The sequence below is a fragment of the Ananas comosus genome, linkage group 3 (assembly GCF_001540865.1).
Source record: "Ananas comosus cultivar F153 linkage group 3, ASM154086v1, whole genome shotgun sequence".
NCBI lineage: Eukaryota > Viridiplantae > Streptophyta > Magnoliopsida > Poales > Bromeliaceae > Ananas > Ananas comosus.
In genome coordinates this window covers 557720-581686 of record NC_033623.1, presented here as the reverse complement: position 1 = coordinate 581686, position 23967 = coordinate 557720, and the positions used below count along the sequence as shown (strand labels likewise).

Sequence of the window (23967 nt, the reverse complement as noted above, 5' to 3'; positions counted from 1 at the left end):
CGATGTCTCAAATTTGAATCCTAATTGATTGACTCTGTGCCCCACTCAACTACAATGAAGAACTAAAGTCTATATGTTTGTGACCGACCATCTCGAGAGCAATTGTCCCTAAAGCAAAAGAAAGGGCTTGGTAGTTGATATCCGAGGTCTCAAATTTGAATCCTAATTGATTGACTCTGTGCCCCACTCAACTACGATGAAGAACTAAAGTCTATATGTTTGTGACCGACCATCTCTAGAGCAATTGTCCCTAAAGCAAAAGAAAGGGCTTGGTAGTTGATATCCGATGTCTCAAATTTGAATCATAATTGATTCACATTTTCAGCTAAGTTTATTTCTAATGAAATAAACGAAGAGAGTAGCGTGCTACCTATCTCTCAAAAAAAAAAGTCTATATGTTTGTGAGTACGAATTCGACAAATTTAGTAAATCTAGTGGCGTATCTAGTGACGTAACAAACATATGTATTAGCAACTTTATAGGAATTGTGATTTTAACTGCGCATTCATCGCAAGCAAATGGACTATTAGTTGTTTGGAGCTAAATAAAGGTTTTAAAAATTTTCATATTGTAATTTGTAAACAATTATTTTTTTTTTCTTCATTTAAAGTGCTGATCCAATTAAACCCGTCTCCATGGCGGTAACGTCACCGCAGCTTTTCGAAACGTTCACAATCCAACGGTCCGATTCTTGCCCAATAAATACGCATCGAAGCATCCCGTGTCCCGCAAATTTCTCGTCGAACGGAGCAGAGTGAAAGGATCGGCTCTCTCTCTCTCTCTCTCTCTCTCTCTCTTCTTCGCATAGATCCGCGATTTCGCCACTAGAGGCGCCATTCCAATCTCCAAACCCTAGCTCGCTCTAATCCCTAATGGTACGATTCCTCTCCCCTCTCTTCCGTTTCCCTCTGCAATTTCCTGCTCAGCTATTCGATTCACCTTTGACCGAATCGTGCTTCTTCGTTCTTCGAAAGTAGGTTTATATGAGACTAATCTCGTCCTTTTCTTGTTCAATGTGATATGAGGTCTCATTGAATGTTAAATGTTGGCGTCACCTCGATCAACAAGAAAACTAGGATTTTTGCTGATTCCTAGTTTGAAAAAGACGTGTAAGATGATCAAGAACAGTAAGAATCCTCCATCCTTGATCTAGTATTGCTTATTCTTTTGCGAAAGTGGGTTTATATGATATTAATATTTTACTTTCCTTGCTTGATGTGATATTAGGTCTCATTGAATGTTAAATGTTGGCGTCACCTTGATCAACGAGAAAACTAGGATTTTTGCTGATTCCTAGTTTGAAAAAGACGTGTAAGATGATCAAGAACGGTAAGAATCCTCCATCCTTGATCTAGTATTGCTTATTCTTTTGCGAAAGTGGGTTTATATGATATTAATATTTTACTTTCCTTGCTTGATGTGAAATTAGGTCTCTTCGAATGTTAAATGTTGGTGTCACCTTGATCAACAAGAAAACTAGGATTTTTGATATTTATAGTTTGAATAAGACGTGTAAGATGATCAATAACGGTAAGCATTCTCCTCCTTTCTCCCTTTTCCCTCTACAGTTTCTTGATGGCTCTGTTTCTTTCCTCGACCACCTTATCCATCCTTCGTCTAATCGTGCTTATTCGTATGCAAAAGTAGGTTTATATGATGATATTAATGATTCCTTTTTCTTTTTCAGTATGATATGGATCTGTCAGAAGGTAAATTTACATGTGGCCTTGGTAAATAAGAAAAGTAGGATGATCAAGAATGGTAAGAACCCTCCTCATGAAGTGTCTGACTTATCTGGTTCTAATTATACTTCTTACTGCAAAAGTAGTTAACCATGATAGGGAGTGCCTCTACTGCCTATTTGTAAATGCTGTATTTGTACAGGGTGTTAAAAACCTTTCAGAAAGTTGTCTATACAATTTCTTGATGATTTTGTTTCCCTCCCGAAGTATCTGGTCATTCTTGTTATAATTATATTTCTCTTTGCAAAAGTAGTTAGCAATGAAAACTCTAGTGCCTATTTCTAAATGCTGTAGCGGCATTAGGGGTTAAAAAGACTTTATTTGTATGAGAAAGGGAGATATAAGGAGAAAAGAGAGGAGTGCTTCTGGGTATATCTGATGCATTAAACCCTTTATGATCGATAGCTCAGAATGCTCTGCCTGCTCTCTTGAACTTCATTTCCTATTCTCTGTCAAAGAAGCCAGGAGCTGAAAAAGCAACAAACAAAGAGAACAGGTGAAGAATTGTACATTAACACAAGAAAAACATAATAAGAGTTTTTAACAATGACAATCTATGCCACTTCTTTTTGAGTAGTTAATATGTTAGCAATCTCACTGTTTCTGATCATAATTATATTGTTAGAGCTAAAATTCTAGTTCCAATTACTTGCACTATTTCTTTATCTCTGTCTGAATTTTATGTAGGCATGGATTCAGGGTGACTATAACAGTGAGATGCAGGATTTTAAGCAGGGATCTGACCAACAATTATTTACTGATTATTTTTCCTTAGATGAGGATTCTAGTAGGTCTGACATCTTTTCTCTCTGGAATTCAGATCTTGCTCTAATTTTCCTTATTGGTAATTTAAGGCAGTCAAAAATGGCACTGTGTGTAACTAAGATTGCATTTGACATCAGAAAGAATATGAAAGTGGAAAGGTTTGGCTTTAGTAATGCCAAAATAATAGACTTTTTTACATATTATTTGAGGAAACAAAAGCTTAAGAGCACTTTTTTTTTTGTTTGTTTAACATGGGTTTGTTTATGACTTTTCCAAATTGAACTTTTATATTCTGTAGCTTGTGCATTTAATTTGTCTATGTTCATTTATAATGAGCTTTAGCTATGAATACATTTCCAAGCTTTTGAGATATCATTATAACTTGTAATTGGCATATCCAACTGTATTGGAGGATCTGGATCTATTTACTTTGAAAGTAAAGGGAGATTAAATATTTCGGGGATATAAAAAGTTTAATAATGAAGTGTATTACCATTTTTTAAGAAAATATAATTTTGCTTCATATGATTAACTTTTTTTTATGTCTTGGAGGGTGTACAGTTATTGCTAATGTTTTTTATATATCTGAAATTTTCAACTTTTCTCCAGCAGTGATGATGTACCATTGGATGGGCTACATGAAGAACTTAAAGGATGCAGTAATGATGATGTGAGTAAAGTGCCTCCTACTGTCTCATGCGTATGGATTTATAAAGATATGCCAATTTTAGAAGATTGGTGTCTGGTTGTCAGAGTGTAAATTTGCCAATAGTTTGTAACTTTCTTACCTAAGAGCTTTTCTCTAGGCAACCCCACCGCAGAGGGAAAAGGCTTGGATGACGCTGATAATTTGATGGCATTGTATGAATATCTGTTCTTAATGTACCTGAGGTCTTGAGCTATTACAATATGGTACAGTTTGGACTGAGACTAACATGATGTCATTTTCACACATTTTTTAGTTAATTAAACTCCTCAACAACTGAGCAGTCATATACTTGTTGTTACTGTTGCTGTTGTGTCCTTTTCAAGGGACTCTGATGTTAGACTAATAGAAAAAATGATAATCTAGATCATATTTAACAATGGGATCTTCAAAATGATGATGATTTCCCTTATTTCCTTTCCTGTAGACTGTGATGTTAGATTAACAAATGTCAAGATAATTTAAATTGTATTTAACAATAGGATTTTCAAAATAAACACTCCTACACTGATTTAGTGAGTGGAATCAATCCCAAATGGACAATATGTATAGTGCATGGTAGAAGCATGACTTTTCATTTCTGCTTAGAGCCTTAGACAACCACTACCATGTAAATTTGTACTAAGAAATTTGTTGCTTGTTTTGAAGGTACCAGCAAATATATTTGCCAATGGTACAAACTTGCAGGAGTATACAAGGGGAGTTGAGAGCAACTTACGCAGAGATGAACAGGGATACCTTGAAGTAATGGCATTTCTTTGTCTTTATATTTGACATATATTAGTAACTTTCAAGGAGAATGCATGTAAATGAACTAAAGAATAAGAAACTTAAAGCAGATATCAAAACAAAAGCATTGTGCTAATCACACAACAATTGTTGGAAATTCAACGTGCTTCATGGCATAATCTTTTACTCCCCCTTCTATGCTGCTTCTACTTGTCTTTCTATGATTTTTAATATATTGCAAAATTTCTCGTAGATTTGCAGAATAACTTCTATGCCATATTTGTATTAAATTTTGTTGTCTCTCATCATAATTAGGCTTCAAAACAAAAGCATTGTGCTAATCACACAACAATTGTTGGAAATTCGATGTGCTTCATGGCATAATCTTTTACTCCCCCTTCTATGCTGCTTCTACTTGTCTTTCTATGATTTTTAATATATTGCAAAATTTCTCTTAGATTTGCAGGATAACTTCTATGCCATATTTGTATTAATTTTGTTGTCTCTCATCATAATTAGGCTTTATAAAAGTTATGTGCACTCCTAGTGTATAATACTTTCCTTTCACCCATGTGCAGACCTATATTGAAGAGAGTGATAACTTGGTCCTACTGCATGGTCAGTTTCATGATTGTGAAATAATTTTGTCACAAATAGGTTCTCTTCTGGGTGGGTTCCAGGTGTTTGCTTTCTAACCCTTTTTCTGATATTTGGAAAGTTTCTTTAATATTGAATGGAATTAATAAATGAAATTCAATGTCATGCAGAGCAGGTATCTTCTACTAACTAATAAACTAATCTTATGACAGGTGGAGATTGGTTCCATTAGTGCAGAAATAAAGAGTCTTCAGGAGAAATCTATGGAGATGGGTATGAAGCTAAAGAACCGTAAGGTAGGGAAATCCTATTTTATATGTAGATTTGTAATTGTGCAAGTTGACATGAATATGAGAAACATTCAGGATATCATCTCTTGAAACAGAACCTGAAAATCCTAAATGAATATCTATAAGATTACTACAAAAATAATGATTTCTTGAAACATACAAGTGTAGCAGACTTAGGTGTGTTGTTGCTAGCAGTGTGCCATTAGTGCGATAACTTGTCCTGTTTCTGTTTGACTCGATTCTAGACAAGCTGCCAATGAACACAGGAGGTGTTCCTTTAACTTGTTAGCCAAATATCCGTTAAGTTATTTAATGAATACATCTCATTTAAAAACACTAATATTTTGGCGTGAATTTGGGACATGTCATTATTTACTTTAGTAGATTTGTTGAAATAATTCAAACTAAAGTGGAAAACAATTTGGTGAAAATGTATGGAGACTGCCTCAAATACATGGCATTTCGAAATAGGCCCCTCAACTTCACTTTTTCGTTTGACACCCTCCTTAACTTCTAATTATTTTATTTGATCATGTTAGTTAAGTTGAAAATACTGTTAAATTTAAAGGCTCTATTAGACATTAATTGTTCCAGTTTCATTTACTTGAAAGTGATGATCAAAACAATTAAATTTGATGGAATTATTGGTGAATTTGATAAAATCCTTACTTTATTCGAGTTAAGGGGGTGCCAACAAAAATAAATAAGTAAATAAAGTTGAGAGTGCCATTTCAAATGGTGTATAGTTGAAGTTGTTTGGATACATTTTATGAAAAAATTCATACAGAAGGACTGCGTAGTTCAAACATTTGCCAGTGAGTGGGCATTTATTTATGATCCGCATATTGAGGTGTACAATTTTTTTTTTTTTTTTTTTGAGAGATAGGTAGCATGCTACCCGCTTCCCGCTTCGCTTATTTCATTTAGAAATAAACTTAGCTGGAAATGTGAATCAACTAGGATTCGAACTTGGGACCTCGAGTACCAACCGCCAAATTATTTATGCTGCGTTTTTCCTCTCTCTTGCATGTTAATATGCTCACAGGAATGTTCTTTCACAGCTGGTGGAATTGAAATTGGCAAAATTCATCGAAGAAATTATAGCTCCCCCCAGTCTGGTGACAGCTATTATTGATGGAGAGGTAACCTTAGTCCTTATCTGTTATTCGATATGAGAACTTGAAGCATATTGAGCCCATTCTTGGACATTATTACTTTCCTTCTCTTTTTCTTTTTTTCTTCTTTTTTTTTTTCATTAACTTAGTCCCAGACAGATGTCTCAAGGTGGGGTTTATCTTTTTTAATAGACATTTCCAGACAGATGTGCTACAGAAAAAGTTTAATCGTCGGACAATTTTCTTCCAATATGAAAGTGCGCAAGCATATATTAATAATTGACAAAACAATAACAAGATTGTTTTAGTCAGATAATGCATATGAGGTTATGAAGCATAAATTTTACCAAAACTGGCTATCACTCCTCATTTTATATGGGATATAGGGACTAATACGTAGGACTTTTTTCAGTTGATTGATTTGTATAATGAAGAAGATCTGTTAATTGTCAGAATCAAGCAAAAACTTCTTTCCTGCATTTGTGCTCAGCAGCAATGTTTGTAGGTTGAGCTGTTGGCATCCATTTCTCAATAGGCCAGGATTGATATTTCAAGGACATTATCCTGCCTTCTTCTCATAGCCTGGCAAGGCTAGGGTCGAATTTGTTCTTGCCTGTGCAAGCAACAATTAAAAGTCGTTGGATGTCAAACTAACACTACCAAAATTCAGTAAGTTTTGCACACATATGCATAAATGCGAGGAATGTTGTGCTAGTGGGCATGTGCTTACCATTTTGTGTACCAGTTCCTTAGGCCTGCTGACTCATTAAAGATGCTCTGTACAACATCTGCCGACTGTGCCGATAACCAATCAGTATGGGTAGCTGGGGAATAAATAAAACCATGCATGTATGTGTCACTAAGCAATGGCGAATCTTGCACTGCCCATCAGTATGAATCATACCCATTACAACCACCTTTAGAGCCAATTTATGATGATGCTGTCTGAGGTCTGCAGTTGTGCACCATGGCATATCTCAATAGAGCATTGTGCTTCTACTGGTGCACCTTGTAGGATGTCTGGACTATTATTATCTAGATGTAGGTACCTTAGCATTGGTACTATGGGTTAGCATCTCTGCCAAAATGGGGGTTATAACATGTCTGCCAAAATGTTTCAAACGACATATCCATACCTGCACACAGATCTAAGCATTTGTGCATGTAGAGTGACATGTTTGGTTAAGTTATCAATTCACTTGTCTTTTACAGGTGAATGAGGAATATCTGAGACACCTGGAGGTCTTAAGCAAAAAGCTGAAATTTGTTGGAATTGATTATATGTTAAATGCATCAGAAGTTTTTCAGGATGTTCAGCAAGAGATGGACAGACTTCGACAAACGGCAGTAGCAAAGGTTTTTGCAAAATACTTTTTAACAAAATTACTTGTTCACAAATAACAGCCTACACCTCCATGCATATACTGTAAATACATGAGATCATCTTATTAGGAATGTTAGGGGTGTGTGCATGCGTGCGCATGTGTAAGCAAAACTAAAAATATATATTTGCATTAGTTTATTCTTTTTTCTTTTTTTAGGTATTTGATTTCATCATTGAGAAGATCTATTCCTTGAGAAAGCCAAAAACAAATATTCAAATGTTGCAACAAAACTCCCTTCTGAAATATAGGTGAGTTATTCTTCTTACAGTGACCGTAATATGCATAAGTGATTATATAGACCAATAAGAAATTTGTTGGAATTGATATATCAAACTGAAATTTTGTATAGAAAGAATAAAGCCAATGGTGGACAAACTAACAATGAAAATGAAACAATACCAGAAAATTTAATAAATAAATTAATATTTTAGATCATTTCTGACCCAATTGTGGTAAAGTTTCTGGAAACACAAGTAGGCTGCTGCCTTTAGGATTCTATGGGAATGATAGTGTCTGTGCTGCTATTATTAGAGAGAGTGCCATTGGTATCTCTAGCTTTCTGGGTAACATGAGTGGGCTGTCATCTATGGGATGATATCACTGTTAAGATGATTTATTACATTAATTGATAGAAGAAGACACCATGTATGGTTTGATACTTTGTTTAATTTCCTTTCGATAAAATTACTTTTCATTTGATTCTCATTTTACATGAATCTTTTGATATTTTGATAACATTGCTAAGCAACCTGTTTTCCTTGAAAATTAATTCTTATGATAATATTTTTCCAATATTGTACTTTTCTACTTGTGTGTATTTATTTGTAGGTATCTCATTCTTTTTCTCAAAGAACATGGCAAAGAGAAATATCCAGATATTCTAGCAGCATATATTGATACGATGAACAAGGTAAATGTTCAAATATGCAACTTCTTCATTCTCTATTGTCTATATGCATACCACCTAATTTAGTCTGTGCTCAATGTAGAATACGGATTTCCTACAAGTACTTCAATATGCCTTGTACTCTCTTTAGACAATTAAATAGAAATGCCAAGGGATTTTAAAGAAGAGAAGATAACATAATGGTGATCATGTTCAAGTTGAAATAAGCTCTTTGTAGGTTGCATCTGTTGTAACCTGCGGTTGAGTTTATTTTGGTTTGACTATAGGTCAAAACCAATTCATTGGAGAGAAGTCAAATTATATAGTAGCTTGCATATGTTGCCACTAGTAGTCATAACCAAGAATTTAAGTGCTGGTACAGGGGATGCGACAAGCCCAGTTTGGCACCGTACAGTGCCATGCTATGTCATGCAATGCTGTGCAAACATACACCATCTATGTGCCATTGGCATAATAAGCCTCTAACTAGCATGCTTTCACAGTTTTTGTGTTTCTATTCTAAATGAAGTCTATATTCTTCTTTTGATGCTTGTTTGGTGGTGATAATTATGTTTCAATTTTCAGTTTTAGTACTGGATATGAAGTGCTTATTATTTAACGATGTAGAAGAATTCACATTAGTTGATCTTTTTTTGCAAAAGCTTAGTGTTATCTTGATCGATATCTATATTCTTGATCTTAAATTGAAGAATTACATTCTATTTTTCTTTAAGGCGGATGGATTTGCAAGATTGTTTTGTATTGATGCACTGGAATAAAATTTTTAGGAGCCGCGAAGTTGTATCCTAGATGCTTGAAATATTCTAGATCATGTTTGACATAGGTGGAAGCCCGATCATAAAAAATGAAGTGGAAGACAAAGTCTTTTGTTCTTCTAAAACCATAATAGTTCTTATGTCTCTCCCTCCGCCTCTTCATCTCTCTCTCTCTCTCTCTCTCTCTCTCTCTCTCTCTATATATATATATATATATATATATATATATATATATATGAACACAAATTGACCATGCAGTCATACTCATGCATGGGCATGAGAATTTGCAGCATACATGTATGCACCTGTATTTGGGAACTTAAATACTAAGTTCAAGAAAATAATGTTCGTACTGTGAAAGTTTAAAGTTACCAGCATTCTTTATATAATTTGGACTGAGGAATCTTGTTATTTTAATCTTATTGTTTCGTAATTCAGATGTAATTTTCTCCAACTTTCTAGGTGTTGAGTGTGCATTTCTTTGTCTACATAGAAGCACTTGAGAGACTGCAGATGAATATGGCAACACCAAATGATTTATTTGGAAGTGACTCTAAAAGCTTGGGTGTTCTTTTGAGAGTGCAGGAACATTCCCAAAAACGTTCTTCAATCTTTGCTTTAGGGGAGAGGATAAACATTTTGAAGGTATATAACTATTACCATTTGGTTGAGTTGTTCCATACACTTCTCTTGGCTAGGCTGTTAATGAGTACTTTTTGGTTACTAGTATTCTCATTTCTCCTCTATAGAATAAAACAGTCATGATTCACCACTTTCAAAAAGTCAAGATTTCAGAAATGTTCATTATTAATTTGATGTCCTTCTACTAGGCCATCTAATTTTAATTTCCAAACCTCTATTAACTTGATTTCAATCCCTGTTTTGAGTCACTTTTTCTTTTCTGAAATATTTCTTGGGTGGTCTCCACTAAAAGTTTGAATTTGGATAAGCAGCCATTGTTCTTGCCTTTCATTCCCTGCTATAAAACATTACGCTTCTTAAATACCATTATTTTGCATTTGAATGAATTGTTGAATATTCTTACTGAAGACTTACCTAACAATCTATCTATATCTAGAAATTGAGTGGACAGCATTACTGGTTGTTGCCATTGTGTTTCATATCATTGACTTTTCGTGAGTTTTTGGAGCTTTAACTCATAGGCTGCACGAGTTACATTGTTATTTTAAATCATTGAGACAACGTCCTCCAGAAAAAAAAAAAGAGATATGAAATTAACTATGTGGAGGCCATTGTTTCAAAGGGAACATGTAGCAATTTAATTTAGTGTCATTGCTGTGTGCTGTGTCAAAATATCTTGGGCTTGCAAATTGATGGTTCCACCTCCAATGCAGAAAGAGTCACCAAATGGAAAATTGCTCTAAGGTTCTAACTTTCTCATTTCTCTAGATCATTTCAGGATTGTCTCTAGTGGCTGCTGGCTTCGAAATAAGAAATCTCACTTCTCTGATTTCCTCATTCACAATAAACTGTAGGCCAAAATGCTTGCAATTTGGAACACAATTGAAATAGAACACAAAGAGTAGATGCTAGCCTGCTTTGCCTTACTAGAGGATGATTGTATCTATTTAGATAAAATTCCCATGACTGTGCTTATTAGAAATGTGAACAACAGATTTTTTTTTTTAATTGGATTTGATTCTGAGCCATTTATAATTCGGAGCAGCTTACTAATTTTCTCTTAAAGATTATGATTCCATTTTAATTTTCTCAGGAAGTTGATCAACCGGCTTTGGTTCCACATATATCAGAAGCCAATGCTTTAAGATATCCATACGAAGCTCTCTTTAGGAGCTTACACAAGCTTTTGATAGATACATCCTGTTCAGAGTATTTATTTTTTTTTGAACTAAAACTTTATATGCTTTCTAATAACAAGACCACTCACTGATGTTTTGCTGCATAATGCTTTTGTTTGCTCTGCATTTGTTTGCTCTTCAGGTACCTTTTTCTTGAGGCCTTTTTTGGAGAAGCATCACTATTGTATGAAATCTTTGCAGGTAACTTGTAGATGCACGTGAAAAGACAGGATGGTTCATATTCCAGGAAACAATTTAATCTAATGTATATGATTTTCATAATGAAGGAAAGCGTCTACTCTAATTCATATATTAAGAATAAAACAATATTTACCTATGTCTGCTGTTTCTTTCAGGAGCTTTCACAGTTATTGATGAACATTTGAAACTAGTACTTCCAAATTGTTATGATGCGATATGCTTAATGCTTATGATCTGCATAACACGGAAGCACCAGGTATTGTTGGTGCTGATTTTAGCAAAGTCATATTGGGTTTATTTCTTGCTTTTTTGCCCTAATATGTAAAAACAAGAATTTAAGTGCCGTGGGGTGGGGTCGTGCCGGAAACTTACCGGCACAGTACGGCATGGTGCATACTGGGCCATGCCGATGCGCGCCCGTCACAAACAATATATGTGTGCCGACACGTAATGGCATGAAATATTTATTTTCTTTAGCAACAAAATATGCCAATTATTTATTATGTATTTTTATCAAATCTTTTGAATTTTATTGAGAAAATTACTTACAAATTTCAAGAATAAAGGGTTTTGAGTTGTGCCATCGGCACGAGGGCTGTATCGTGTCAATATCTTGTTGGCACGATACGACATGGTGGATATAGCCTGTGTTGATGGGCACTTTAATCCTTGCGTAAAAATCAAAGGTAAAAAAGCTGACAAGCCTTTTTTTTCTCAATAAATTTTCTATGTTTAGTTTTCATTGTCGTTTCATTTCTTTTTTTTGTTCTTTGCAATTCTATTCTATTTTCATTATTCTATATGATTTTGTGTTTCTGCACACATCTATTTTTCTAAAATTTGGAGTTTGATCTGTATCTATGTTGCACTCATGAATTCAAAGTTCTGCAACAATCAGAAAAAATTCTGGTTACATGTTCATGCCTAAAAATGAGGCGCATAGGATTTTAATCATTATTTTGCTAATGAACCATGATTGCTATCAGTTACATGAAATTTCAAGAGAACGTATCAGTTTTATATATCTTGAATGTAGACAATTGCTGCTTAATATTTGTTTGTATTGCTGTTGAGATCTTATGAGATTACCTCATATGTACATGTTCATGCCTAAAAATGAGGTGCATAGGATTTTAATCATTATATTGCTAATGAACCATGATTGCTATCAGTTACATGAAATTTCAAGAGAACATATCAGTTTTATATATCTTGAATGTAGACAATTGCTGCTTAATATTTGTTTGTATTGCTGTTGAGATCTTATGAGATTACCTCATATGTACATGGATATCAAGAAATCTTGATTCTAATTCTTTTTGTCAACTATTTCATTTGAATCTAACTATTACTCGTAAATCATGATGGTATTTACTTCAGAAAATCTGTTCTTTTCTTTTTGAGTTCATCCAGTTTCAGATGAATGTTCTCTTTTGCATGTGATCTTCATGATTTACATGTTTCCTACATCTTTATGATATATTGATCTTTATAACTTCTTACGGTGGAGGAATGCTATTATAGAACAGAGTTTTACAAAGAGAGCTAGAAATATACATGTGTTTTAGAACAGCCCTACGACTGGTGGTTGGTTAATGAGGCCAGTTTAGTAGATCTTGTAGCTTTATTAAATAGCTGTCTTTCATAGTAACGGAAATTCTATCTTATGATGTGTGTGCATATTATAATTCTCTCTGTTTCAGGTAATTATGTCCAGGAGGCGGATTCCTTGTCTGGATTCGTACTTTGATAAGGTTAGGATCAACAATACTGGAAATGCAATTAATGTTCACTGTCGAAAACACCACTAAATATTACCTGAATTTGACTCATATTGGACATCAATCTTATCTTGAATCATAAGAAAGTTTTTTTATGAAATGCTCCCGGGATTGAGTTAAAAGCAAAATTAAATGCAACGACACTCTTTTATATTTACAGAAAATTTCACTACGATAACCTACTTGCCACCTTCTACCACGGACTTGGCATGACTGAGCTAAGTAATGTGTTTTTCTTAGATTGCAATTTGCTGGAAGTCATGGTTTGCAAGGAATTGTTGGTGTACAAAAAGAAAATTTGATTTGCGTCTTGCATCAATTGCTCTTCATCAGATATTATGTTGTTGTAGGTTCAGAATATAGCCCTTCCAGGTTCAGAATTATGTCCAAACTGAATTGTTTGGTTGAAATTAGAACGGCACCAAAGTTAGCAGCACATATATGTTTAATATGCTGTCAAATTTGATAACAAAGTGTGCTAAGTGAGTCTTGTGTTTGTTTGGAAGTCAAATTGATTGCAATGAAAACTGCAAGACTCTCGAGAATTGTAAAAGTACAAAGCAAATCTTTGGCAGTTCAATTTATCCATGATCATTCATTCTAGCTTGCTTCAAGTACAATCCATTTAGATAGGGCTTAGGGCTGCTTCGGCATCTGGTTAGTTTTGATTAATGGCTCCGCAGGCTGAAAGGTTACTCCACTCGGATTGCATTTGTACACATTTGTACAAATCCATCGACTCTTTACTATTTATCAATCAATTTGTTGAATTAATAGGTTGCCTATGTCAGAATACTGAAAACAGAAAGTACAGAATATCTAGCAATCAGCCATCAGTTACAAAGGATTTAACATTGCCATTTCTAAATTTTGTAAACTTTGGCTCTTTTCTGGACTCGGATCCATCAGGGGATTTGATGAGGCTACTGTTCCTATTCTTAAGCAGACCCAGAACCGATAGAGAGCAATCCAAAGCATAATAAAAGAGAGGGATCCTCAGGAGAAAACATTAGATCTATCCACATATCTCATGCTAGTCATCTTCTGTCCAAGATCCATCCTAGCAGCTTAATGCACATCATTACAGGAAAGGCCTTGTGTCATCATGACTACTTTGTGTTGCATTCCATGTGATATTGTGATGTGAGTGCTTCTTCGCAGCCCCATGGGTTGGACGAAAGGCAAGTACAAATGGATTTGGGATCTCATTTCAAAAGCACTAGGGTAATTCAGTTTTTAGTTACCAAATGGTCCATCCAAAACATCTTCATTTTTCCATCTCTCGTCCGAAGTCATTTGACTAGAAGATTTGAAGAAACTATGTTTCTTGTTAATTTGCTTTCTCTTACTTATCTTAGTATGTTTTCATGGCAATATTCTTTGTTTAACCTTACTTTCTCATGTACTTAAAGATTAACAATTGTCACATTCTAATAATTGTCAGGTCAATATTTTCCTTTGGCCATGTTTCAAGAAAGTAATTGATATGCATCTGCAATGTCTGAAAAATTGTGATGTCAAAACATTATGGGAGGATGACACTCACCCACACTATGCAATACGGTGCTATGCTGAGTTTGCAGCCTCCCTTATTCAGCTCAATGTAGAATATGGAAATAATCAGGTCAGTTGACCGTTAATGAAAAGCCATGTGATTTTATGAGATTATTTTGAAGAAGACTTGCCTTTTAAGATTTACTTTATATGGCACTACAGAATCACTAAGTGCTTAACTATCTGAAACCGCGAACTGATAATTCTGAGTAGCTTCACTTTGCTTTATGTATGCTGTAGCAAATTGACTATACCTTTATATTTCTTATGTGATCCTTGTAGCTTGATATGAACTTGGAGCAATTGCATATGGCAATTGATAACCTACTTGTCAGGCTGGCCGAACGATTTAGAATACCAAAATCACAAGCTTTGTTCCTTCTTAATAACTATGATATGATTATAGCTGTCTTGAAGGTAAGTGCATAACTCTGCTACATTTCATTTGTCTCTTTGCTGTTTTATCTAACACCTAATAAGTAATCGTCCTGTCTAAATATGGTGTGTTCTTTGCAGGAGGCAGGTGACATTGGAAAAATTCCAACATTCTTTGAAGAAAAGCTTGAAAGCAATATTTCTTTGTTTGTGGTAAAAACCTAATAACCCACAATACTGTGCTCCTTTGTCCAACTATATATGGATAGCTATATTGGCCAGTATCAGAAGCAATGGAAATAATTTCTACAATTTCCATTCTGCTTGATAAATACAACTCATTTCCCCTAAAGGTTTACACAGCTACTATTGATACTTCTGAAGATAGCAACAAGTGCTACTACCATCTTTTTCCAAATCTGTCATCATAATTTCCATCTCTCTGCTGAGGCGAGCTAATGCATAAACTTTTGCCATGAACTTTTTATTTCACTAATTTTTTGATGCCTTAGGTGAAGTGAGTTGTCTTGTCTAACATGCTGAATGCATTAGTAAGTCTTCTATGATAAATTACCTGGTTAACTAAGTCAATTCTATAGATTATTTATGTTGAAAAGGAGATTCCCTTTGTCAATGGTTTAAAATCGAGGATTCATCCACATCATAAATGTTAATAAAGCGAGGCTGTTGCTGACTTTTTGCAATTTCAGCTTTTTCAGATAGTAGAAAGAAAAAGAAAAGGTGTGAGGAGCAGTGTGTATTACCCCTGAAGTACAGTATGAAAAGGGAGATGTTACAAAACCCTTTTAGTTAGCATAACTGCTCTGAAATTTATAATGGGGGTAAAAAAATGTTAAAAAAAATTAATCATGTTGAACTTTCTTTTGTGATCATTGGCTATTTGTAGATTGGCTTCATCCTGTAGTTGATGCCTTCAACTTGTTATTTGTTTGAGCAGATATTGAATTTTCCGAAATTTACTGTTTGAATTTTCCTCTTACTCCTGCATTTAATGCAGGAGGAATTGCTTTCGGAGCATTTTACTGATCTGATCAAGTTTGTGAAGGCTTACGACGGTAAAGCTGAGACTATTTCCATTTATCATGAACCTTTATTTCTTAAAACAGCGACTCAGTGATATTCATGCATGTTCCCAGATGAAGAGTCAACTTCCTTCACAGGAAGTCCAACAATTGCTGATGTTGAACCTTTGGTGAAGGACTTTGCAATGCGGTGGAAAGCCGTTCTAGAGGCAATGCATAAAGATGTCATTACTTCATTTAGCAATCTTTCATGTGGAATGGAAATTCTAAAAGCTGCGATGGCGCAGTTGTTGAACTACTATAACAGTCTCTCAGAATGCGTGAAGATGATCCCCCGCAGTTCAACTTTAAACAAGTACCTGGTTTCCATCACCTCAATATCCTACGAAATCAGGAAATACTCAAGGACATTCTAGTCAGCATGCTCGCAACATTTTTAAGTTACAGAAGTAGTTGAATGAGAAAATTAATCATCTAGACTCATGAATCCTGCGATTTTGTTTTAAAGCGCAGTATTCAGTTCTTATCACGAACCTCCTAATTCTTTTTTTTTCAAAAAAGAAATAAAAATAATGGCATGTGTGGGCCTGATTGGAGCTTTTGCAAAAGTGCTTTTTCAGTCTAGAACAATATACAAATGGAGAAAAGGCCGAATTTGAGGGAATTCATGGAACTAACGAAGACAATAACTGAAACAACTGGTTACCAATGCAGCAATCCGGCGAACACATTTACCAAGCCTTGAATCAAAGTCTTTCTGAACAGCATCTTGATGGATCGGCATTCCGTACGTGGGAGACGGAACAAAGTAGCGCTGATATGAAGAAGCATACAGAGGAGTAATCTCCGAGAATGGGGTCGCCTCGGCAGAGTTCACAAGGTTCACAAACGGTGGCAAAGGCGGAGCAGAGGGTTCAGGCCACGGCCATACTGGGCAATTGCAGCGGGGGCAGGAGGGATCGGCTGGTTGGGTAAGTGTGTTGGGCTTCCTATTCTTCTTTCTCCTCTTCAGTTTAGACCAGATTTTGAGCTTCTTCAGTGTTTTGATCATTGAAATGGATGCAGAGGGGTTTGCTAAAATATGAGCTTCAGTTGGTAGGTATGAAATTCGGTCTCTTTGAAAAGGAATGGGGAGTTTATTTCGGATTTGCTTTGATTTGAATTCAGGGGAGCGTTGCCATATTTGTATGTGACCGTTGGGGGTTTTGGTCCCACCCACGTGGTTTCCACTGGTGAAAATATTAAATTGGTAAAAATGTATGGAGACCCCCTCAATGATAGGCCTTTCTGAAACAAACCCCTGAACTACATATTTTCTCCTTTTTTATTGGGACCTCTCAAACGTTTGATTTTTTAGAAGTGATTTTTTTAGCCAAATAAATTGGGAATTTTACCAAATTGATTGATAATTTCATCAAGTTTAATAGTTTAAACTACTTTGTGGTGAATAATATTAGATTAGTTAACTGTTGATAATAGCAAATTAAGCTATGAAATTCAATCAAAATTTTATCTTAATTAACTGTAAAAAATTAATTTTTTTAAAAAAATAGAAGTTAGGGTGTCAATCAAAAAGGTCAAAACTTAAGGGGTCCATTTCAGAATGGCCTAGAGGTGAGTGGTCTCCATACATTTTGCCTTTCAAATTTTGAAGAATCCACTCTGTCAAAGCAGTATTGATAAAAAAATCCTACAGTTGAAAGTGCAGGGTCCCTTTAGAATTAATCTCTGAATTCCATGTCAATATCTTCATAATGCAACATATTTTTTTTTATGATCTACTAGTAAATGACAATGCTTCTGCTTGAGATTTTCCAAAAAATAAAAAATAGTGCATTTGCCCAATAACTAGACCCTGATCTCTGTTCTTTGGTGTTCAGACTTATTTCTTTTTTTAGAGAAGTTACTTTGGTGAATTTCATATATCTGATTCTTTATTTGTTAATATTTAATATATCTGATTCTTTTTTTAAAAAAAAAAATTGAAAAGTAAAGTTATAATGTAAGTGAATTTAAAGAATTTTATGCATAAGAAGTTAGGAACTTTTTGTAGGCCCCATATTTTCTGTTGTTTCAGGAGATTCCTCTGATATCAGTAACTTTCCATATCTATGTATATCAGTAGAATTCAAGTATCACTTTGATAAATAGCAAAGGTTTACCTTCGGATTCCTCCTAAATAATGTTCGTACATTAGTCCTCTTTCATTTGAATTGATCCTTGTTGTATGTCCATTCATGTTGAACCCATATTTCGCGGTCCTGACATTTTGTTATATATTATAGTATTGAAAGGCGAAAGAGCATTATAGGTTTTCTATCAACACAACCTTTTTCCAATATCTGGGCCCTCCAAGATTAAGTGTCATGTGTGCTAATCTAGTGATCTACATCAATTATGGAGATGTTCTAATGCCAATTATGTCCATTATATTCTTTTTAAGTGTGGAGTGAGCATTAGTCAATAAAGTTGCTACTAATTATTGAATTAGTTGCATACCTTCCTCTTAGGTCTCACCTGTTTAGCTATTTTCACCAAATGGATGGATGCTACTTTTGTGTTTAATATTCTTCGAAAAAAAATTCGACTTGTAGTTCCTTGTTTGTTTTGATATTATCTGAATAGCGTTAAGCTACATGAGCTTTTTTTAAGTTCTATCATTCTCTTTAAATATCATTGATAGTGGTTGCAGTTGTGGGGTGGAGATTGATTCAAGTGATTTATTTTTATAGGCATTATTAGCACTCTTATGTCCCACCTTAGAAAATTTTACTTGCTCTTTTTGAAACTACATATTTTGACAGCATTATTTATCTCAATTTGGCACTGCTAGAAATGTTGTTTAATAAGAGTTGATAATTAACTATTCCTTCTTTAGTCACTGGTCAAAGTCATAATAAAGTTTTACTACCGTAATGGAGTGTTGTTGGGTTATAAGACAGTATTTCAGTATAGGATGGAGTAGGGTCGCGTAATAAGAAAGTTTTGCTTTGCTAAACATCACCCTTTTTTTTTTTGTGTTGTTGAAGAAGCCAAAGTAATTCCGAAAGTTGCAAGTTCTGGACATTGATCCACTGAAAAAGCAGATTATAACCTGAATTATATTAGCACTATAAAAGCTCATGATGTTGGGGGTTGCAAGTTGTGGACAATGATCAACTAGAAAAGCAGATTATAACCTGAATTATATTAGACACTCATAGAAGTTCATGATGTTGGGACTTTGTTGGTGAAGTAGTATTAAGGCATTGAAGCAGTACAGTTCTCTTTGACTCTTTGTCCATTAGCGTCGTCTTTAGTGAAGCTAAACTATGTACTAATTGATATTCTATCTTATCAAGTTCCATTAAAGAAGTTTGTGCTTTCAAATTATATTCCATGGTTCTTTTGCTGGTACTTGCACTAATAACCAATCTAACCACCTCTTTAGAATATTGTGTAACAAATTATGTTTGGTCTCATAATGTCATTGTTTCTCATTTCATTAGAGAAAACCTTTTGAATATCAAAATGAAGGTATGTTATAATTTATTAAAGTAGAAAGAGAATACCCAAAGTATTGGATGAGTTATTTGTTGCACAATATAATAATGGTTATGCTTAGACCACAATGGCCCTACCTTTCATACAGAAATGGCAAAAAGATCTATACTCTTAATAGGTATATGCCTATAGCATTATGTGTTGTTTTATCTTTTGATTTGGCTCTACAGAAGAAAACACTTGCTGCAAGTGTTGTTGGTTTATTCCTACAGTTCAAAACAATATGTGAATTTGCTAACACATTAACAATTCTGCTCTCTGTATATTCTAGAATATTAAAAGAACTTGGCTTACATGCGGCGGCGCACTCTTGTAAATTCAAGCTTGAATGCTCATTCAGAATCGTTTTTTTTTTTTTTTTTTTTGAGAGAGAGAGAGAGGTAGCACGCTACCCGCGCTTCGTTTATTTTATTTAGAAATAAAATTAGCAAATTGGGATCTCGGGTACCAATCACCAAGTCCTTTGCCACTTCTATACATATAATGCCATGGTACGTATTTCTCTTGAAATATCTATATGATATATTATGAATTTTTATTCGGGTTATACGATTCTGTATTTATTAGTGTGCTCTGCACGAGGACAGAAGCTGAGAGAGAAACACATACAAAAGCACTGTAAGTCCCACTATTGCGACCTTTAGTAGAAAGAGAGGGGATCAACAAAGGATTCATATACATCATGATAGAAATGGAGGGGCCCCAAAACAAAAAAAAACCAAAAAAACAAAACAAAAAAAAATGGTGCTTGGCGTGCAACCTTTCCATGTCCTCCATACTCTCCCCATCTCCCCACCTCCTCCAATTAATCTTCTATCCAAAGGCACCGGCCATATCAAACGATTTCACAGCTTTATTTTTTCCGGAACCTTCCATGGGACCCACAACAAAACTTCTTAAAATTCAGTGACAAACGAAGTGCTGCACATTCGTCAGTCCATCTACGATGCTTTTAATACCTCCTAAATTTTTTTACTGTTAGGTTTATATCTTTGGTCATTTTCATCCATTAAATTATACTATTTAACTAATTCTACTCAATCTTAAGGGATTACTTTATTTCTTTATTTAAGAACAAAAAATCTAATAGTATCAATGACTTGTGTTATTAGAAGTAGGGTGTAAACGAGCCGAACCACGAGCAGCTGGAGTCGGCTCGTGTTCGGCTCGTTTATTAAACGAGCCGAATACGAGCTGGCTCGTTAAAGTATCGAGCCGAAAAATGCAGCTCGTGTTCGCTCGTTTATTAACGAGCCGAACACGAGCTGGTTCACGAGCTGGCTAACGAACAATAAATTAAAAAAGATTAGATTAAATATATATAAAAATAAATTTATAAAATCTTATCCATTAGACTTTGATCTAATAGTTGAAACTTTACATATAAATGAGTTTTTTTATAATTAAACTCGCATTTATATTTTTATTTTGCTAAAAATTAAATAATAAAAATATATATTATATATAATTATTATTTATTATAAAAAATATAATTAAATAAATTATATAAATATAAAATATATGTATTCGAGCTGTTATCGAGCCGAACACCGAGCGACTGACCCCAGCTCGTGTTCAGCTCGTTTATTAAACGAGCTGAAAAATTCAGCTCGTGTTCGACTCGTTTACTAAACGAGCGAGCCGATCTCGAGCTCATTTCGAGCCGAACACGAGCTGGCTCACGAACAGCGAGCTGGAATGCCACCCCTAATTAGAAGTATTTAAGCCTAATTTCATATTCTTAGTTAGTGTAAGTTACGAAAATTATTGTGTGATTGATAAAAATCTACCGGATTAGTGTAAATAAAATATTATTAAACTTTTTTAAGTGCGCAAAGTATTTTTCTTAATATTTTTTTTGGAAAAGAAATGATGACTCGTCCCTACAAAAACTTTTGTTATTTGTAGTGGTTCCTTGCAACCTCCAAAATTGTCAGCCGCTCGCCGCACCGGCGATAAAAATGTCTAAAATGTGACGGTTATATCACCACATCTATGTTCTTAATCAATTAAATTGTTCGTCTGGGGAGTAAAGTTCACTTATCCCATCATAATTTAAAAAATTATATATATTTTTGTTATACTTTTTTTTTTTTTTTGAAAGGAGAGTTTTGATTGACTTGTGATAAAGATGATGTAGTGTTGCTGCTATGTGGCTGTACACTCATTAAAAGGCCTCTGTGATGCACTGTTATATGTTAATTTTTAAACATATCTTAAAAAAAATGATTTAATTTTTTTTATAAATCAGAATTTGCTTTAGATAGCCATGGAGAAAACTACCTAATTTTTCATATCTGGTGCTCTTCTGAAACTGGTACCTCAACCTTTCCATGTTAATATTTCTTAGACTTTTATCTTCTTTTTATATATATATGAATAAAATTGAAAGTGTTATTACATTTAATTGTGATGCTATTAAATTTGATTGTTATAAACTCTTTAACCGATGATAGCTAACTGAGCCATTAGTTTTAGCAAATTGACAACTCAAATTTGAAAAGTGGATAGAATCAATTTTTTTAAAAAATAAATAAATAAATTAGTTGAAAGTTCTATTTTTAAAAAAATGGTATATACATAGTTGGGGTGTCCCATTATATTTTTTACCTATATAAAATAGGTAAAAGTGGGAGGAGGAAGAGAATCTTTTTAGTGCTTTACATATTCAATATGAGATGGGCTCCAAATGAGATGAGGAAATTTTTGGATTTTAGGGTTCACTGTTAAATATAAAAATGTTTAAAACACCGTTCTCTAACAGCTTAAGCTTTTAGAGTACAATGGTTGTTTTACATGATATCAGAGCAGCAGGTTCTGAGTTCGAGTCATGCCAGGCTCCTAGCATATTAATTTCCTCCCATTTAATTCAAGCTCACGTCATGGGCCGACAAAAAAAGTCTCGAGCCCAGATGTAAGGAGGGAAAGTGTTAAATATAAAAATGTTTAAAATACCGTTCTCTAACAGCTTAAGCTTTTAGAGTACAACGGTTGTTTTAAATTCACAAGGAGAAAATTTTCTCCTTTTTCTTTTCCCCTGTTTTTTGAACTAGTCCTAAAGCCTCATCCAAATTACCTTTTCAGAGTAAGCGTAAGTTGCAAACTCGATCACTCTATTAATAAATATATTAGTGAAGGATTAAATTTCTGATGATCAGCATTCGAAATATCAACCAACTATATTAAACAGGGATGATAAAAAAAGAAAAAAAGAAAAGAAATTGGATAAGTTATTAGAGTAAGTAGGACAAAGTTTGTGGTTTGGGCAATTTGGAATGATTGTATATAAATAAAGGTTGGTACATGCATGTACTAGGGGACAGAAATTAGAGAAAATAATAATACTTTTATTATATATGTTTCCTTAATATGATCTTCTTCATGTAGAGGTACTTTTTCTTGTAGTTTTGTGTATGAAAGAGGCCTTCTAAATATTTAGATTTAATGTTCAAGGGGTGATCATGTAAATAAATTAATCATGGTTGGGATCATGTGATGGACCATCAATAATGGGATACACATCACTTGATTGCTTTACTATCAAGTTGGGACAAAACTATATATATGTATCATTTTGGTTCTTGTACATGTTAGTTAACACACTCCTTTATGTGGATAGTGGTTTAGTGAAGATGCTTATTAGTTTAATTTGACTTGAAGAACAATATATAACTAATGTTTTGTTTTTCACACAATAAAACATATATGTATATGTGTTTGATCTACAGGCATCTTCAATTTAATAAAGAATAATAATAATGTATCAGAACTCTCTATATATGAGGACTAATTTGAAATTAAGTTGTACGAGCACATTCACTTTCATGTTTCGAAGAATCTAAAAAATTTAAAATATTTTATATTTTTTCTCGTCTAACAGCGTAAAAAAATAATAAAAATCGGCGTTAAAGATTCTAGGGTATTTTTCTTTTTTTTCGAAAAACGATAGCAAGCTATTTTGCTAGAAATATGAAACAACTCGAAGAAAAATCCTAAAATTGTTGAAGAAAAGGAAGTGAACACCCACTCAATCCGGAAGCGTGCATAGCACTATACTAAGATATATTCCCGTTCTTCCTGTAGGATTAACCGAAAATACCATTCCAAACTACGACCGAAATTCTCTCCTATAAGTATGATCGTGATGAAGATTGACAGAGCTTTTTTGAACACCTGACGACAAAAAGATCAAATAAAATTAAAAAAATAATAGAAAAAGAGAATAAATCTTAAATAATTCTTTTTAAGAAAAAATTCTCTATCATGTTCATATATATACGAGCAGTAAAGTTCACTATATAAGAAGAGCCGGATTTGAGAATACGAAATCTCAGACACCAATTATCAAGTCATTTATGCCTAATTAGAATTATTATCATTTATTTTATAATATTAAAAAAATTAAAAATATTTTAATTTTTTAAAAGGGCAATTGCTTATATACCCTGAAAAGTTTCAGACTTTCAAATATATCCTTCCACCATCACTGACTTCTCTCATTTGTTCTTAAGTCTGGGACATAAAAAGTATTTTGACTTTTGGTCTTTTCAAATATATTCTTTTACCGTTACCAACATTTCTTATTTGTCCTTAAGTTAAGAGCAAAATTAGTATTTTAATTTTTTTTAACTGTGATAGATATTTAACTCATGTTTAATC

The 23967-nt window shown here is 34.0% G+C and overlaps 1 protein-coding gene across 7 annotated transcripts; it reads left to right on the top strand.

Moving 5' to 3' along the window:
- LOC109707340 (vacuolar protein sorting-associated protein 52 A-like) lies at positions 729-17539 on the top strand. 7 transcript variants are annotated; one of them, XM_020228525.1, is made up of 24 exons: positions 729-875; positions 1026-1127; positions 1228-1329; positions 1430-1530; positions 1688-1761; positions 2430-2533; positions 3117-3177; positions 3862-3957; positions 4521-4622; positions 4752-4835; positions 5891-5971; positions 7157-7300; positions 7486-7577; positions 8158-8239; positions 9454-9636; positions 10727-10842; positions 10954-11012; positions 11168-11268; positions 12716-12766; positions 14238-14417; positions 14630-14764; positions 14864-14935; positions 15741-15798; positions 15880-17539. In XM_020228525.1, the coding sequence occupies exons 5-24, from the start codon at positions 1759-1761 to the stop codon at positions 16179-16181; spliced, it is 2106 nt and encodes a 701-aa protein (XP_020084114.1). In that variant the 5' UTR covers positions 729-875; positions 1026-1127; positions 1228-1329; positions 1430-1530; positions 1688-1758; the 3' UTR covers positions 16182-17539. The 7 variants fall into 7 exon arrangements, with proteins under 7 accessions (XP_020084114.1, XP_020084115.1, XP_020084116.1 ...); XM_020228526.1 differs by lacking the exon at positions 729-875 and having other exon boundaries at positions 882-1127; positions 3120-3177; XM_020228527.1 differs by lacking the exon at positions 729-875 and having other exon boundaries at positions 882-1127; positions 9577-9636.

Bases quoted from the DNA above. Each gene is read 5' to 3' on its own strand.
- LOC109707340 (XM_020228525.1), top strand. The intron at 4,623-4,751 runs GTGTTTGCTTTC...ATCTTATGACAG, and splicing joins CTCTTCTGGGTGGGTTCCAG to GTGGAGATTGGTTCCATTAG. The intron at 11,269-12,715 runs GTATTGTTGGTG...TCTCTGTTTCAG, and splicing joins GCATAACACGGAAGCACCAG to GTAATTATGTCCAGGAGGCG.